General features: G+C 47.6%; 2 protein-coding genes across 15 annotated transcripts in view; one reads left to right on the top strand and one right to left on the bottom strand.

Moving 5' to 3' along the window:
* Window positions 1-12,077, bottom strand: part of nfixb (nuclear factor I/Xb) — a 136,778-nt gene extending 124,701 nt beyond the window's left edge. For 4 of the 14 annotated variants that reach the window (XM_061700302.1, XM_061700293.1, XM_061700296.1 and 1 more), the window contains exon 1: window positions 11,848-12,072. In XM_061700302.1, coding sequence (XP_061556286.1) covers window positions 11,848-11,928 — 81 coding nt within the window. In that variant the 5' untranslated portion in view covers window positions 11,929-12,072. Of the gene's footprint in view, window positions 1-11,298 lie in introns of all 14 variants that reach the window. The other 10 variants (XM_061700295.1, XM_061700300.1, XM_061700292.1 and 7 more) reach the window with 8 other exon arrangements.
* The window catches only part of gadd45gip1 (growth arrest and DNA-damage-inducible, gamma interacting protein 1), a 29,547-nt gene continuing 23,615 nt past the window's right edge, over window positions 11,813-17,744 (top strand). The window contains exon 1 of the mRNA XM_061700308.1: window positions 11,813-13,052. Within this exon, the coding sequence (XP_061556292.1) occupies window positions 12,914-13,052 (139 nt within the window). The 5' untranslated portion in view covers window positions 11,813-12,913. The remainder of the gene's footprint in view (window positions 13,053-17,744) is intronic.

Raw genomic sequence — 17,744 nt, 5'->3', positions numbered from 1 at the left:
CCTTTTAAGCTCTTAAACTGGCCGGTCCAGCTGAGGGATATATTTTACTCTGCTTATAATCACAGAGTAGCGCAAAAGAAGGCAGACTGGCAATTCGAAGTGCCTGTTTCTGTTAAGAGTTTGAACACCAAGAAATGACTTGTGCACAACAAATCAGGTTCAAGTACACATCGAAAAGCGAATCCTTCGTTCGCCATCTATCTCGTAGACAACACACGTAGAGTGGCATTGTTTATTTTGGGCTTACGGTTTGATGTACGTAGCTCCCGGCAGCAACAGCCTCCGTCTGTCGTGGAAGATGCCGCCGTCTATCGAAGACGGCGGCATCCTGGCTTACGAATCAAATCGACTTTATTTACGGAGCGCTTTTCATACGTTCGAATGCAACAAAAGAGGCTTGATGGAGAGTTTTAAAAAAAACAAACAATTAGAAATATATTGAAATGAATTCAAATGCCATTAACCCATCGTTGCCCCGCAAAAATGACGATTCCGTGTTTAATAACGAACAATAGGACTGTATGGTAAACTAGAAATACAAACACCATATAAGAAGGCAGAACATTGGGCGAGTGGTTCGCACATCAGCCTCACAGTTCTGAGGTTTTGCCTTCAATTCTGGGCTCCGGCCTTTCTGTGCTGAGTTTGCACGTTTTCCCTGCGCTTACGTGGGTTTCCGCTTTCTTAACACATTCCGAAAACATGTTTCTTAGCTGAAATGAACACTCTATCATTGTTCTTAGGTGTGAATGTGAGTGTGAATGGTTGTTTGTCTCGATGCGCCCTCCGATTGGCTGGCAATCACGCGCCACCCTAGTACGGATTAGTGATGTAGACAATGAATGGAAGGACGATAAAAGACAGTTTCAAGAAATAAGCTGGTTTTATGAAGCGCAATGAAACAAAGTCACAAAGTCGGAGTCACAAGAGAAAGTCTGGCCCGCTGTTGCGTGGGCAAAATGTTCGTTCGCCGCCTTACGCGCTATACCGGCATGTGGCTTATGATTGCGTCACCCAACTATCAGCTCATCCCAACCAATATTCTTAAATAAACACTTTAAGGAACTTCAGCGTGTTTAATATTGTATAATGTTAACCCGATATACAATTATATATCTAACACATTTCTTTTTATACAGCTTTTGTGTGCTGTACTTAGTCGACGCAGCCAACGTCGAAGTACCTTCAGTACGAGTTCATTATTAGGCGCTAAAACAATCTCACACGTCGAGTGGCAACTTCTTACCATAAAGAAACAAATAGCCTCACATTGAAAAAGACAATCCGTTTATTTGCGTTTGTAAAAGATGACGTAGTCTTTCCGGGTTTGTCGGGAAGCGATGCATCTGTACGCCTGGTCTGGGAGGAGTGGAACAGCCTACGGCCACACGACAAACCGTTTGGACAAGAACTGGGCAAAGCCGCCGCAGTTAACCGCACGTCTATGGGGGAAACGGAGACGCAGGGTAACAACAGGGTGCCCGTAAAACATTTGACCAATGACAGAGCAGTGCCGTGAGTTCACAGCCCGCGCTATTTCTATATGGCTCTGGCATCAGTGCGTTGATGCCGCGTACCTTTAAGGGGGCATGACCTCGTGAGGGAATCCAGGTTGGCCATTTATCGTGTGCTTGGTTCAGCGTTAGCGTCTTCCCCGTGCTCCTTGCAAGTGTTTTCCTTTTCTGTTTGTCCTGTTCAAAGAAACGGCCGAAAATGCATCGGCGACTGTGGCTCTCCATTTTTCCACTTCACTTCATATATGAAGCTTGCTCGTAATGCAAATTTTGGCTCAAAGACGAAGCAAAAAAAAATATGACCCAAGCGACAGCTCATAACAAACAAACAAACGAACAACTTTTGAATTAGGGCACGACTCGGGGTACTGATGTATTGTCCGAATGTGTGCTGCCCCTCCCCCCGTCTTGTGCAACCTAGCGTCGATCGTACCCCCCCACGCCTGCGTTACTGTCCATTTGACCTTGCGCCTCATTATGTCTCGTTGTCAGGTGCATGTTTGTTTCCCGACCTCGCCTTTGCCTCACGTTTCGGGACACCTCTGCCTTCTATGATTGAGCGCCTGTGTACCGAACCCAGCCTGCTATTCAACAGTGTGTTTTGGGGAACTTTTTGTGCCTTGACATGCTTTTGGGTCTTATCCCTATACAGTCGACAAAGAACGCGGTTCATGAACAATTTGGTTTCTGAACAAAGTCTTCAAAGAAATATTGCCTCGCTTCACGAACAGGATGTTGTTTTATTCTCGCTTTGTGGAAACCTTCCCTCCGCGCATCACGTCGTCTAGGTATTGTCCCGCCTGCCATGGTTCGCACTTCTTCATTGGTGGATGGGATGGAGAAGACCGAATCCACTCTCCCTTTTGATGCCTGCACAGCAACTCCAGGACACTTGTTGCTTGGTGTTGGAGCACGATGCACAACTCTTGTGACTATGTCAACTTCCAGGTCTGTTCTCTCTCTTGTGCTCAATTTCTCCAGGTGTTTAGGGACTGTATAGCCACTCCCACCACACACTGTTCACACTGCCTGGCACACTTCCGCTGCCCTGTCCTGTCCTATCCTGTCCGATTGTTTTTTCATTTCATCGCTTCCTCACAGGGTGGAACACCGTTTTCGCAGTCCTCATCATGAATATAGAACCCGTGTCATTGGTATCGTATTCCTCTATCATTTCATACTTCTATTGTTCCGTCTTTTATTTTTTCCTTTTCTCTCTGTCTGTCGCCTCTGAAACCGTGTTCTGTCCGCCTGCATGTTCCAATAAACACCCATTACAATATAAATAACCACAGATGGAGTATATCACGCTTCGTGATCCTCCGTTCCGCAGGACCAAGCAGCTGAAAAGGACAGATTAAGGAAGAAGAAGAAGAAGAAGAAGAAGAAAAAAGACGAAGGGGCAGAAGGTGGAGCAGGATCCACCACAGCATGACAGATGGATAGACTCGTCCGCCTGAGCCCATCCGGTTGGAAGCTGAAGGAGGCTAGTCGGCTAGCTGACGGAGTTAGCTAGCAGCGGTCCTGGCCGGCGAGGGCTCACGCTAACCAGACAGGTGAAAGCCTGCCCGGGTTCCGCCTTCAGCCATTGTACAGCGACAACTTGTGTGGATAAACAAGACAGAGCTTGTTAATGATGGCGTTAAAGAGGCTTTAATACTGTACGTTAAAGCTGTTGTCTTTCGTAGTCTGTAATGTAAACATGAGTCGCGCGCGGCTGTCTCGACTCACCAATAGAAGACTTTGTGCGCGGACACGTGACTCGTGTCGTTTGATTGACGAACTGTGGTAATCCCGGTGGACTGGAGCGACGGTGCCCGATGCGGAAGTCGAAAATGAGATTCTAACAATAGGCCGCGCACGCAATTAGTACCGTTTCGTCTGAACATAAATCCTCGAGTGAAAGTAAAAAGTATGCTTTCATTCAAACTACTCTGACAGGAAACAATTAGTCCAAAATGTTACGTGAGGAAACGTAACACATTCCGACCCACCTCTGCATGTTTCTGGGAGGCAAACCGGAGCGCCCGGAGAAAAGCCACGCATGCACGGGGAGAACATGCAAACTCCACACAGGCGAGGCTGGGCTTTGAACCCGGTCCCCAGAACTGTGAGGCAGATGTGCGAACCCGTCGGCCAGGTCCGTCTTTCACGGAGTTGAATCCTCTGATGTCGACATTTCACATGACATCGCATTCTGCCAAGTATGCGATCTCTTGTAATGACCGAGAGTTGCTGTTTTTCAGAGGATTGACATAAAACACTGCATTTGCTCATGAGATTCTGTACAGCATGGAGTGGTACCAGATTCAGTCGATGGAGAGTGTTTATAAGATGTGAACGTTTGACGTAGGTTTAAAACCGCCGGGGCTGAAAGCGTAATACGTGATGCAAACAGATTGGAATATGTGTTTTGCTGTTGCCATGTAGCCCAATATATTTGCAGCATTTGGCGTATTAGCACTGGAGAAGTCAAACATTAGTATTCTGTCACACAGCAATGCGCCTCACGTGTAAGTGGCCTTTTCTGGCTCAGACTCAACATGGATTTCCATTTAATAAAAGCTTAAACCAAAAGAAAGCACGCGCCCCCCCCCCCCCCCCCACCCCCAATCAACAGCTTGTATTGTATTTTATGTTCAGTCTTGATTCGCTGTGCACTGTGTTAGGGCTGCGGTTGTTTTTTAAAGTGCGCTAATATAAAGTGGAGTTGAGTTAACGTTTTGTTTCTACTGAGAGTGGAAATAGTTCAATGTTTTCTGACCTTTAGCAAACCAGATAAGCAGATGAAAGGATATACAGTATGCCAGTGTTCACCATTCACAGCTTGATCCTATTTCTTGCAGGGGGATTTATATCATGCTATGACAGCAGCTTTAAAAAAAAAAAAAAAAAAAACAACAACAACTAAATACGTTAAAACCAATTCTGGTAATTATATGCTGTCCAAACTGAGAGTTTAGGCACACAAACTAGTTCGAGACGAGAATTGACGAGCCTAAAGCAAGCAAAAGAGACAAAACAGTAAGCTGGCTCTGTCAAACCTCTACCACCCGCCTATTCTGTCAATATTAATTGAATAATAAGAATACAAACATAACAAACTGGAATCATCAGCAGCATCAGACGTTCGGTACAATAATCTTCATCCCGATTTTTGGATGATTTGGGTGGAGATGAAGGTAAAAACGTCTTACTTATTGCGATCCGTTTGGATTGTGGTCAGAAAGGACCATCGGATCCTGTGGATAGGACAGAGATGAAAAAAAAGATGCCTCGGGCTCGGTATACACACGAAGACAGTCACGCCGCTTTTGTGCCGATTTTGCCCCTCCCCGACCGAGCACGTCAAACGCCAGACAATCTTACGTTTTATAAGATTGTCCTTAGGTCTGATGTGGATTCGTCCCTATTTTAGGGCCCGAAACAGGTCGGGGTCGACAATCTTAAATTACACAGACGTTCGATATTTACGACCAAAAGTCTTCACGTGTGTGGGGAACAGCGGCTTTCCCTGAGTCAGGACCCCGAGAATTGCGACGCGGAAAAACAACGTAGCCCATCAACGAAGCACTCGAGACGTACGAATACTGAAGCGACAGTAATAAAACCAAAAATGTCTTAGCCAACGTCGTTGGATGTATAAAAGTGCGTTCCTCAGACAGCAAGAAGTATGTTCGCTATCGTCCAGCTTGTCACCGATCTCGTGCCAATTTCATTGAGTTTGTTTTTAAATCGAGCTTCCTATTCTCTTTGCAATAAATATTATGCAGTACTTCATAGAAATGCACGCAACAAGACTGACAACAGCGGTGCGCAGTCATGAGCGAATCCTCATTTTCTCCTGTAAGCGCAGTAACGATGCATCCACACTGCGCTGCTCTAAGCATAACAGAATACTGCATGGCTGCAGCTTTCCTGACTTTGTGGACTATTTCTACTTGTTCTGGTTCTTTCCGTTGTGCAAAGAGGTGGTTATCATTCAAAACTGGCAGGAGGAACAGGAGGAAGCATACTTGGGCTTCCAGTTTGGCTGGCTCACGGATAGAACGTAATGCCACGCTCTAGCGTACCTCTCGCAATTGCGCTGAAGCTGGAAAAGGGTACGATGCCTGAGCACGGGGTAGAACGCTCACTTTAGACGAAGCTAGACGTAATGTTGCAAGCAAGCCCAAGCACAGCGCGTGTTGTCAAGTGAGAGCGGACCCTACAGGAGACGTGGCCTACTCAAAGTTCGGCCGATAAGCTGTGACTCCCCCCTCCCCGGTTTGCACCCCCGTGGCTGTTTATTTGCGTACTATTTACCAATCCCTGGAGCGTCGCATTCTCGCGTCGTTTCTCTTCAATGCACCGAAATCGTGTTCACTGTACATGAGCTCCGCGTTGAAGTGTTAACACGTCCCCTTTTTCAATCAAATCTGAAGCATTCGGACCGATACGAAGATGTGCTTTGCAAAGTTGTTCCGCTTCTCTTCAACTCAGACACCAAAGACGAAGACTTCAGTGGATTAAACAAGCAGTAGGGAGCGCTTGAATAAAAGTGACCATGCAAAGATTCTTGGCCTGTCGCATAGGGCGCATCGTCGAAGGACATGATTTCTTTGGGCGGCAAATGCCCCATCGGTCACTGCACAGAGATGTCAGCAAGTGAGCATTTGACTGCAGTAAAGCAAGTACCGTAAAGTGCGTAGTCAGTATTCATCTTGGTTTGTGGGGTTCCTCATCTGCCTGCTCGGTTATCTCCACCTCTCATAAAGGATGACAGCTCTTAATTAGGGATGAAGCTGAAGTTGGCCCGGTTTCATGGCGTAGGATGAAACAGAGCACATATACATATGGCCCAGCCGTCGCCATTTCTCAGGCTTCACACACCGGAGCGCATAAACCACCTGGGTCTCAACGGTCTCCAAGCGATCGTGAGAGGCAGGTACCCTCACAATTAGCGAACAGACCTCCGATTGCTCGGCTGCCGTTTTGAGGCGATGAGCTCAACGCTTTGTCGAGCTTCCGCGAGGACGTGACACGGACCTCGCCTCGTCCCACTTCATTCCGCCTTAATTGCATCCTCATTCTTCACCTGCTAACAAGCGAACAAACCTGTGCAGATGTGGCAAGCGCATCAAAGTATGGGAAGGATGGCAAGAGGATGTTGTTTGTTGAAAAAAATGAAAGGGGAAATTGGTGTTGTCTGAGCCCGAGCCAACGCCACCTCAGGGGGAAATGCTGGGAAAATGTGATATTTTACACCTGTATCTAAGGGGTGATGAATACAAGGCAGGACGCAGGGAGGGAAGCGGTAATTAGAGCAGAGTGCGTGCGTGCGTGCGTGCGTGCGTGCGTGTGTTTAAAAGGATTTTTTAGGATGTTTCCGGGGCTCGCCACTGGTCCTGTTTCAGCATTCAGTTTGGTGAGACGCATTGGATGCCAGATTATTAAAAATGCTAAACCTGGTTATGAATGCTTAAAAAAAAGGGGTGGAAATATGCTAATATTGTTGCAGTGATAAATAGCTGGCAAACTCTGCCTAATGAATAATGCTATTGGCTGTAATTCCTCATTAAGGCCCTAAAGAGGAGTGAGAAGAGAGAACAGGCATGTATTGTTGCTGTGATTTTATTTTCAAATGAAAACGACACAGCAAGCAGCAGATAGCAACTCGTTCCCAAATGAAGCCGATTCCGATGACTCTGTTACGCAGCTGCTGTGTCGCCTGGATGTCCTGTGCAACTCATAGATAATTGAAGCAGGGGTAACTGTGAGAGTGTTAACAGTGGGAGACTTGCGAAGACAGAGTAAGACTACTTAACACTGTGCAACATGTGTCTTTATTTGATACGCTGAAGTACTATAACATCAACGTCTATCATTGACGCAATGAATGTATAACATTAGTTCCTTGCACAATTTGGACATTTGTTCCTTTAGAATTCGGTTTAAAGGGTATTATGTTACATAGTATGAAACACTTACTTTCTGCTTTCTTGTATGCAAATAGTTGGGTCTCTGGAGCGATAAACGGGACAGCATATCAAATCACTATTCCCCATTGAAATGAATTGAAATTCCATTTATCTGTTCAACATCAAAAAGACAATTTTTTCGTGTGTGTGTAAATGTTCCTAAATATAACCGAATATAGTAGTATAAACGATAACGAGATCAAAGTTGACGAAAGACAATGAAAATAAGTAAACTGGTTGTTTTATAAAGCGTGAAAGTCACAACCGTGCCTCTGAGCGGTGTGCCTTTAAGGGGGCGTGGCCTCGTGAGTGACTTCAGAACATGGCCGGTTATTCGTCTCTGTCATCGACTCAAATCTGTCATTTGCATACCTTGCAGACAGTTAGGAACTCTGGGTGGAGCATCCTTTATATATGGGCGTTCCCCATATATGTTTTTGCTCTTGCGCTCTCCAGAGGCTGTCGTACGTCTCGCGCCCCATGAAGGCGGAACGTCATATCGCATGTTTGGATGACGTTAACCAGAGGTGAGCGGCGCCGGGATCGCCAAACATGCGTTCGTTCAAATTACTTATGAATATTCGGAGTAAATTACTTTTGTTTGAAGTACCGATACCAGTACCGTACCGAGGTATTTTTACGTGAAAAGAAACGGCACGGTATCATTCCCCCCCCTGTATCGGTAGTTAAAAAAACTCAACAAAAACGTCCGCGACAGTTCATACGGTGTTTTAGAGGCCGGCAGTCAAGGACTGCCTGTCTTCCGACAAGTTGTGCGCACGCAACGCAACCGTGTGGAAGCCGGAAGAACGAAACGGTTCGAGAGGGCCGCGTTGACGAGGTCCTCTCTCCCGCAGACACATTCGCGCGCATTAACGTTAGCCGCCGGGACGTAACCTCGGAGTCCGCGGCTTTCCCGAGGCTACGTGAGAAAAGTCAGTCAGTCGGTGTTATATGCGCTGGCTTCTCCCGTGCCGCGAGGGAAACTGCATTCGATGCGCACGAGAGTCGGAGATGGATAGCATCGATACCGTGGGACAGGTTAGCCTCGGTGCGTGCCACGCGGACGCCCAGCTTGGAGTGCTCCGACCTGGAAAGGGGCTATACTCTGGAAATCGAGGAATTCCGGAACAATTAAAAGCCAGCCGCATGCAAATGGGAAAGCACTTATTATCCAAGCGGCGCGAAAAGGTCCACTTTCTGAGTGCCGTGGCTCCGTACGCAATGAACAACAGCACTGGACCGTGGGTGCACAATGTATTGTTTACGATAGGAGAAATCAAATACAAGAATACCGCATACTAAAAGCTTGAATAAAAAGCTTGAAATGCACAGTGTGAAGTCGGAGTAAACTACATAAATGCAGTACAAACATACTATTGGAAAAAATTCATATCGTCATGGAAAACATATCTGACCCCTTGTTTCTTCAGCTTCTTGTTCATTTTTAATGCCAGGCGAAACTAAAGGTATCTTTGTTTGGACAAATATGATAATGACAATGAAAATAGCTCATAAAAGTTTCATATAAGAGCTGATGTCCAGCTCTATCCATTTCCCATCGTTTTCTCGATAATAACCAAAAAGATATTTCATAACACAATGGAGCTTTTGTGGGCGACTGCTCAGCATGTCCGCCTCACAGTTCTGAGGTTGCGGCTTCAAATCCCGGCCCCGCCTGCGTGGCTTTTCTCCCGCATCCCAAAACATGCGTGCTAGGTTCATTGAAGACTCTTGAATTGCCCGTAGGTGTGAATGCGTGCGCGAAGGGTTGTTTGTTTCTATGTGCCGTGCGATTGGCTGGCGACCGGTTCGGGGTGTACCCCGCCTCCCGCCCGAAGATAGCTGGCAAAAACTCCAGCACGCCCGCGACCCGCGTGAGGATGAGCGGCTCGGATAACGGACGGACGGACGGATGGATATATTTTTTCAATTCATCGACCAATTCGTCCGATTTTTTCCCTGCCAAGTGTCGGAATCGGCATCGGCCTAAAAAGATTCGTATCCATCGGGCCCTCGTTTATCAGACAAAAATGCTAAACACAGGCATCAATGAGTTTTCCCCTTTCAATGACTGCTTTTGCATGAAAGGTTTCTTTTTCCAGGGAAATGTCAAGGCCAAGACAGGCGTAAGAGAAAATATTCAGGAGTCAAGACCGCAATCACACAACGCACGAACCGCTAATCACCAAGCAGGCCGCACACGCACGCACGCACGCACGCACGCAGAGACGCCCCTGAAGCCATACAACTTGGAATTATGACGTTACAACCGCCGTCGTACAAGACGCACGTCAAATCTCATGAGACCTCAGCCCGTGAGCTTGTGTTACACGTGAAAATTCAGAAGGTTACAAAGTGCCATGCGCCTTCGCCGTTCAAATGTTGTGTGTTTTATGGCTTCGACATCTTAATGTTCATCGGGGTTAACTTCTTTTTCAATGGTAAAACAATACAAAATGTTCCCGAATGATGCAAATCCGTTTCCTCGCGCTCGCCTGATATCCCGGCCGACTTGGTGGGGTACGCGTCGGACTAGTTGCCAGTTCAAATGTTACGTTTGAAATTGCAGCTGCAGTTAATAAAGGTTTTACGATGCTGACGGTTTGAGCCCGGGATAGACTATTTCCATTATTTCCTATGAGGAAAAACATTAACGATAGACAAATAAATGTGTTGCGCTGTATATAGAAACACAAAGAAGGCCCAAAATGTTGCCGTCTGTGTTCATGCATCCGTAGTTGCATGGAAAGACATGTTTTCTTTGTCCTGTTTTGATGTTCAATTTGACCTTTTTACACACAACACTTATCGGGGGCAACCGCGCAAGAGCTTAAACATCTCATTTGCACAACCAGATCGAAATCGTCTGAGTGGTGTTTGCGTGTCACCGAGGAAGATTCGCTCTCGGTCACACGGCACAACATTCCGTGTGGCGAACTTTGACAAATAAGACGAGCTGCCGTCGCGGGAGACTCACAAGTCAAGATAATCCCACGTGAATTCTGCCTCCTTTTTTCGAACGGCTGCCACATTAGCTCGGATTCTTGTAAACAAATAACGATTCATACTAATAACCTCCCGTATTCGTGTGCGAATCAGATGGCTTTCCGGTATCTGAGAAGCGCCAAGGTTGTATGCGGGAGGTTCTGGCTCAAGTTCAACGTTAGAAAGGAGAGAAAATAGAAGTCATCCGAGGGTCAGCGATATCACAGTTCATCTGTGAACTGCACCGATTTCTTTCGACAGTGGCAGAAAGTCTGCGGGAAGGTTTCGCATCCATACAGTTGACAATTGGTGCGAATGGGGGGGATCGTGGATTTGGGTCTGGAATTGGTCAAAGGAGGCGAGGAAATGACCCCAGAGGGGTCTCGCGAACTTTGCTCCGTGGTGTTTGGGAATATCCCCGAATTGCACGACGAACCGACGTGCATAAAGGACACACTTTGCACAATTACACAAAAAGTTCCCCAAGTTCATTTGGATTTTGCGAGCACTTCGCACGTCAACAACCTTGACGCAACATTTGCCCGTATGAGATAATAATTAATAATATTAATATTAATAATAATGAGATAAATATTAATCGTAGGCCGGGAGCATATCGAAAGCCGCTCAGAGAGATGGAGGAAACCCAGATGGGAAATTTGCTCATGACGTCACATCACGGCGAACGTTAGCGATGTGATGTGTTAGCGATGACGTGACGTCAACGTGAGGCGGTGGGACCAACGCGCACACGGACACATTAGCAATACACTTCACCAAATGCAAGCCTGCTACAATCAGGTTTCAAGCAAATTATTGGTTTGCACAGCACGTACCATTGTGGCGTAGGGAAAGGTGCCAAAACCCTCTCAGAGAGCCATTTTCCACTCTTACAAAAAAAAAGAAGAAGAAGAAGAAAAAGAAGAAGAAGAAGAGGAGGAGGAGGAGGAGAACGGGCTCGGCCTTAGAAACCCGGAAGCAAGCCCGGTCCGGCAACCGTGGCTGTTGTTTTTCATGTAATCCAAGCGGACTTGTTGCTATTTCCATGGAAATCGCCCCCCCGGTTTGGACTGCGGTCTCTCGCGTGGACTCGCGCCGAGTCTCGCCCGCCGCTTCCGGCCAACTTCGGCCGACTTCGGCCGCTCGCTCCGCGTGTCGCGGCCAAAGTTGCGGGCGTCGACGGGCCTCGCGGGCGGCCGACCGTGCTCGAGGACAACGCAGGAAAAAGGAAGAAGCGGCGCGGCAGCTGCGGGGTTTAAGGGGATTAAACACCGGCTCAGAGTCAAGCGTGGGCGCCGAGGGCGGGGGGGGGATTAGCGAGCCTGCGCCGGGACCGGGACGGGACGGGGACGGGGACGGGGACGGGGACGGGGACGGCGACCGACCTGCAGTCGAAGGAGGAAGTCAGTCGTTTCGCCGATTAAAAAGAAGCAAATCGGCAGGAAAAGTGACAAAAGCGCTGCCATTTCGATGATCCGAGTTATTTCGTTGCTTGACAAAAGCCAAAAGCGGAGACATGCTCGCCTTGGAAATGTCTTGCGCTTGTTTGCCCAACTTGCTCCGACGAAATCCCGGCTGTCATTACGCCGCAGTGACACGCGCGCACTCACGCGGACTTGGAAAGCGACACGTCGAAGCAGAAGCAGAAGCAGAAGCAAAATAGGAGGCGAGCGCATTTCGATTTGAAGGAGAGCAAGTTGACATCTCTTCCGTATTCAATCACGTTGGGAAATCTATTCCGCCAATATGTACTTTCTTTACTTAGTAGGTTTTGAATGAAAGCGAAACCTTTCAATTATGATCGTTCTCGCTGTATTTTGATCAGTGTCATTTTCTGCCATCGGGCTACGTTGTATTTGTCGCTTTTCTTTTCTCTATTAAAATGTTGTATTTCGAACGAGCGGCTGTTTTTTGTTCAAAGCTGATGAAATACGATTGGACATCACACGCGACATCTTTGCCATCGCAATGAATTCCAAACCTAGGCAAATACTAAAAACAACAATCAATCAAAAGGCATTTGGATGAATTATAATAAACGCCTGTGTATTTTTCAACATTTTGTAAAAATAATTCGGCTCCATAAAAATCCCGCAAATCTATCCACGTGCGTCTTTTTGTTCAAATCCGCATTCATTTGAATGAAAAGCGCGTATTCGTGTTTCCCAAAAAAGGCCGCAATTTTCCGCGAAGGCTGCAAAAGGTGGAAAATGTGAACGCGGCAGCCGAGAAAATCATTTCAAAGGATGTTTTCGCCACAACTCGCCTGCTAAGCGGCCTTCGATGCCAAATGAACGAAGCGGGCCCGAGAAACCTGTCGGGTCTCCCCGGGGCTCCAAATTCTCCTTTTTTGGACTTCGCCGGAAGTTTCGCATTCGAACGCTCCCAGTCGGCAGAACGCGGCGCTTTGATCCCGAATAGAATAGAATAGAATAGAATAGATCATATAGGATGCCGTCAAGTGGTTTGAACGCACGAGTTGCCTCTAATGCGCGTGCACGCCGCATCTGCGCGGTCTCGGCTGGAGGTTCGGACTTTCGTTTCGGGGCCATTGCAGTGGGACGAACAGACGCGAAACATCGTTCCAAAGGTAAGAGCTCACCTTTCGAAAAATCAATACTTCCCAATATTGGAAATATATATTTCGTTAGCCTCGCGTTGCTGGAGTCATTTTGAAATGATTGTCACGATATCCGCGAGACGTTCAAACGTGACGCAGTCGACTCCGCTCACGATTTGCATAGATGAAGATATTGCGAAATCCAATTGGAAATATTATATGGTGGTGCAGATTGCATGACTTTACCGAAAATGACCACGATCGTTGAACACGAGCACATTGAAGCTGCATGGGGATCGTGTATGATTTATGATTTATACAGGTGAGCCAAGATGGCGACGTAAGCAGCCGTTTCACGCTGTTATGACAACCATTTTCCATTGCTGGGTGTTTTGGAGATGGAAATTGCTCATTCTACACGTTCCTTCGCTTCAAATCATTTGCAGTGTTGCGAAATGGAACAGATTCGGACCAAATGTGCATCTCTTTCATGATACGGTGCACCGCCACTCTCGAAATCACCTTTTTAAGTACAAAGGCAAGGCAAAAAGAGCAACCAACAGGAGTTGTCATGAAGTAGAAAAAGGAGAAATGTTGACTTGAGCGGAGAGCAAAGTTTGGGGAAGACAATCCCGCAGCGGAGCTTCACTTACATCTTTTTTTTCATCCAACAACAAAAGGCTTCATTCGAATTTAAGGGAGCAAAACAACACGAGGGGCGAAATAAATAAGCAATTGTTTCTCACGATAAGATTAGCTAAGGCCGGGGATCGCGGGCGCGCAGCCGTCAAGCATCGGTTACCGTTCGGAGTTGACTGGCGACGTTGCGCCGCGTGCGTTAAAAGAGTCCCGAGCACCTTTTGGAAAACGCACAACACGGGACAAACGTTCTTCAGTTGCGCCGTTGCAATTTCAACCAGCGAGAGCAAAGCGAGTCCAGGAGATGCCCGGCGTTCTCCGAGCGCACAGCTCTATCAAACGTCGCTTCCGCTTCATCGGCTACAGCTGTACGACGGCACGAAAAGCGCCCCGTGACTTCCCGGTGACCCTGTTCCGTACGTGCTGAAATCATCTGCGGTGACTTGAAACCGCACGACGTCAAATTGAAAGACGCTTCCGCTATTCCGGTCGCTTGCTTCGTAGCGGCGATGCACCCAAACCTTTCTCGGACCGAGCGCGAGCACAACCGGTGCGGACGGTTGAGGAGTCAACATGTTTTGGATTTCAGTGTCGCCTTTTGACAAAAATAGACACTTTTACAGCGCGCCATGAGTTTCGCTTCAATATATCGCTTGACGACGACGACGACGGCGACGATGACGATGATGATGATATTGGCGGTACTATTGCCGTTACGGTGTTAGTGTTGTCACTCTGATTATTATTTGATATTGGATGGTTGAGCTTTATTATACATTGCATTTTTGGGTCAAGCGCAATATCAATCAGATGACTTTGAGTTAGTTGTGTATTGTTCTTCTCCCCACACCGAATGAGCCTCTTCCACTTGCCAGGAGGCAAGTGTTCTCCTTCCGCTGTGCACACCTTGGCCTTGGCCTCCAAGGGGGCAGTGTGCTGCACGCAAAGTAAGGTAACACACGCAGATTTGACCAGAAGACGTGAGTAGCGATTGTGCTTCGCTAATAGAACTTTTTTTTTGTTCACAGAGTAGGAAAAGAACACACTATATACCTGTGAGTATGGCGTGTCAATGTTGCTGCACCGTTTGCGTTTGAATAGTCATTCTTCGAAGGCTGACAGTGCGACACCGATGCATGGTGCTTTGGATAAGGTGTTAGTATTAAGTTCGCGGGGACCCAAGGGTGTGTACTTATTGGGTGTTTTGTTTTGCGGTTAACTTCAACTGGAATGTCAATCAAAAGCTTGAAGGAAGCCGAGTTGACTCTTTTTAAAGAACTGTTCGCTATCTGCCAAACTGTACGCGCACCCCGAGGGGAGGACAGAATAGTGAAGTACGTCCCGGTATATGACAGGCTGGTATCAGATATCGTCGCATTGGAGAGTTTTTACAAGTCCCGGTACGAGGACTGATGTACGGCTTCTGTGCATCCCTAAATATACTGTGGAGGGTTCGAAACATCTTAAGAGATCAAGCGGTGCAGTTCTTCTCCATCAGTGTGAGCGCGAGAGTGAACGTATTGTTTTCTCCTTCGTGGCAGCGAGGCGCTGTTGCGGTTGGCATGCGAGCCTCACGGGTTGCCCGGGGAGAACCTCTCGCCTGCTGTTTAGCTGCGAGGCTCCCGTTGCTCAGTACCCGAATTAAGGGCAAGCGATATCGAAAACGGCTGGATACATCATCGCTACGCTCAAAGTGTCCATCAAAACCCAACATCTGAAAAGGAAGATCTCTTCATTCGGCTCTCGTTTTGAATCCCGTCATCTTCTACAGATGTAGCTAATAGTGGCCGGCGACGGAATACGCGCGGACATGAGGACACCTGCAGGGCAAAGCGGTGAGATGAACGACTCCTGACGAACGATCGGCCTCGCGGATAGCCGATTGGCTATGTCGAGGATCTGCCCGACTGACACCGAGAGGAGCCTCCGCGAGTCTGCGCACGCCTTTCTCATCAGGCAGCCGCAAGGCCCCGCGAGAGGGCGAGCGCTGCTCCCAGCAGGGCAGCGCTACCGGTCAACCGCTTTATCTTCTACTGGCAAAGAAGGCGTTTACAGGTCTCATTAACTCACGGTTTGACTGCCTTGTTGAGGGCGGGATAGCGAGAAGCGGTGTGTCATTGCGATTGTAGATATGCCCGTTTGCATAATGACGTCTGTTTCAGTGGACGTGAAGAGCGGTTCCTCACTTCAGTGTAGTGGTGTGCACATTTGGGTAAGATGCGTGACAAAGGGATTTATGACACACGTCAAACGCTAATTTGAAGTGCATCCCAAATGAAGTGGATTGCAAAGCTCCGAGTATTGAAACACTCGCTCTGTGTGGCAGGTGAGCCCTCTGGAATGAGCTGGATTTCTGCGTAAATTGTTTGTAAAATGTCATCTGAGTGGCAACAATAGACCCAAAAAAAACCCCCCAAAAAACTTTCTTAAAATACACGTTTCCATGTTTGCACAGAACGACGTCACAGTGCGAGGTGCATTTAAGAACTGGTTGACCCTTCTTTGGCAACAATAACCTAACCCAAACGTTGCAGGTGAGAATTTCCTCTTCGCAAAATTGCTTCAGTTCAGCAATATTCTTGGGATATCGGATGTGAACGGCTGTCTGGGGTTGATGCGAGGACTGGAATTTTCCTCTGAGGCCATTCTGTTGTTGACTAACCCTCTCTTTTGGGTCCTCGTGCTGTTGGATCGACCATCTTCTGTTCAGCTTCAGTAAGTAGACGGATGATGATCTCAAGTTCTCTTGCAAAATATCTCGATAAACTTGGGAGCCAATTGTTCCTGTCAATAATAGTAATGTGTCCAGGCCCCGACGGAGCGAAGCAGTCCTAAACCGTGATTCCCCCATCCGGCCGACCTCACATTTGGGACGAGGTTTTGATGTCGGGCGGCTGTGTCTTTTTCTCTCCACACGTACTGTAGGCTAGGGTTGCGTGTTCCTTCCGGCTTTAACCAACGCCTCCAGTCTCGTCACATCGATTGGACTCCAGGATGGCTGACTCCAATCAGAGTGAGAAGTCATTAGCCTGTGAATGTTTGCATGGTGTGTCCAATAAAACTATAAGCATGTGCTGTTTGTGTGCTATTGTTTCAAGCAGACTGTGTTAGTCTGTTGTTGCGACTTAAATGAAGATCGGCTCACACTTGGCGAGCAATTGATACAGAAATCCAGGTCATTCCAAAGAGTTGACGTACTGTCTTAGAGAATGAAGCGATGTGATTCGCTCTGGTTTTGGGTCCAGCCGATACCACCGGAGAGGGTCATCCGTGGGGGAGAGAAACGAGGGGAGGCGGGGAAGGGACGAGTCCGCTGACCCTCCCGATATCCTCCACCCCGCCGCCGACACCGTAGGAGAAAGCCGAGCTGGTCTAATCTCCTTTTTTGGCACTCCATGAAAGGGAGAGGAAGAGCCGCGAGGGCCTCGGTCCACTTAGATGCGCTGCCCCTCACCCCGACGGTCGACAGGCTATCGGTTCTTTCCCGCCTTGTTTCTGCCTATGTGTTATGTCCCTTGCTTTCGATGCGCCTCGTCCTTCTGTCAACCGCACGTACTCTCTTAGTTTCGAGTGTCATTTCGCAAAGTTGCAAGAAGAGCCTCTCCGTTACAAGGAAGATCGTTGCGTCTGCCAAAAGTGAAATGGTGAGACGTTGAGTTTTGATTGCCATTTGCTTTATTGCTGTTAATAAGTGCTTTAAAAAAACAATAGATAACCTTGACTCGCCAGACGCTACGTGCTCATTAAAACACCAAAGGAGGAGGCTTTTAAGCCCAAATGTGGAGCATTCTTATCCGTCCGTGTAGGGAATAACAATTCAACCGTAAAACAACCCACGGTCCTTATTACTTGCAAGGCGTAGAGCTCTGCTGTGACACTCTCAGCTATATACGGTGCGCCATATTGCGTTTGAACCCGTGACCAGGTGTTGTTCTATTACTGGACACGTCCACTCTTTACAACGTACATTTTGAAATGATCAGGGAATTCACAAATTCTGTCAGCATGGAACTCTTTCACTCCGATGTTGCTTGCCTTTCTGTTTCAAGGGGAACCATACCCAAGATGTCAAAAAGAAAAATA

Source organism: Phycodurus eques, chromosome 16 (assembly GCF_024500275.1).
Source record: "Phycodurus eques isolate BA_2022a chromosome 16, UOR_Pequ_1.1, whole genome shotgun sequence".
NCBI lineage: Eukaryota > Metazoa > Chordata > Actinopteri > Syngnathiformes > Syngnathidae > Phycodurus > Phycodurus eques.
This window is presented reverse-complemented; position numbering and strand designations above follow the sequence as displayed.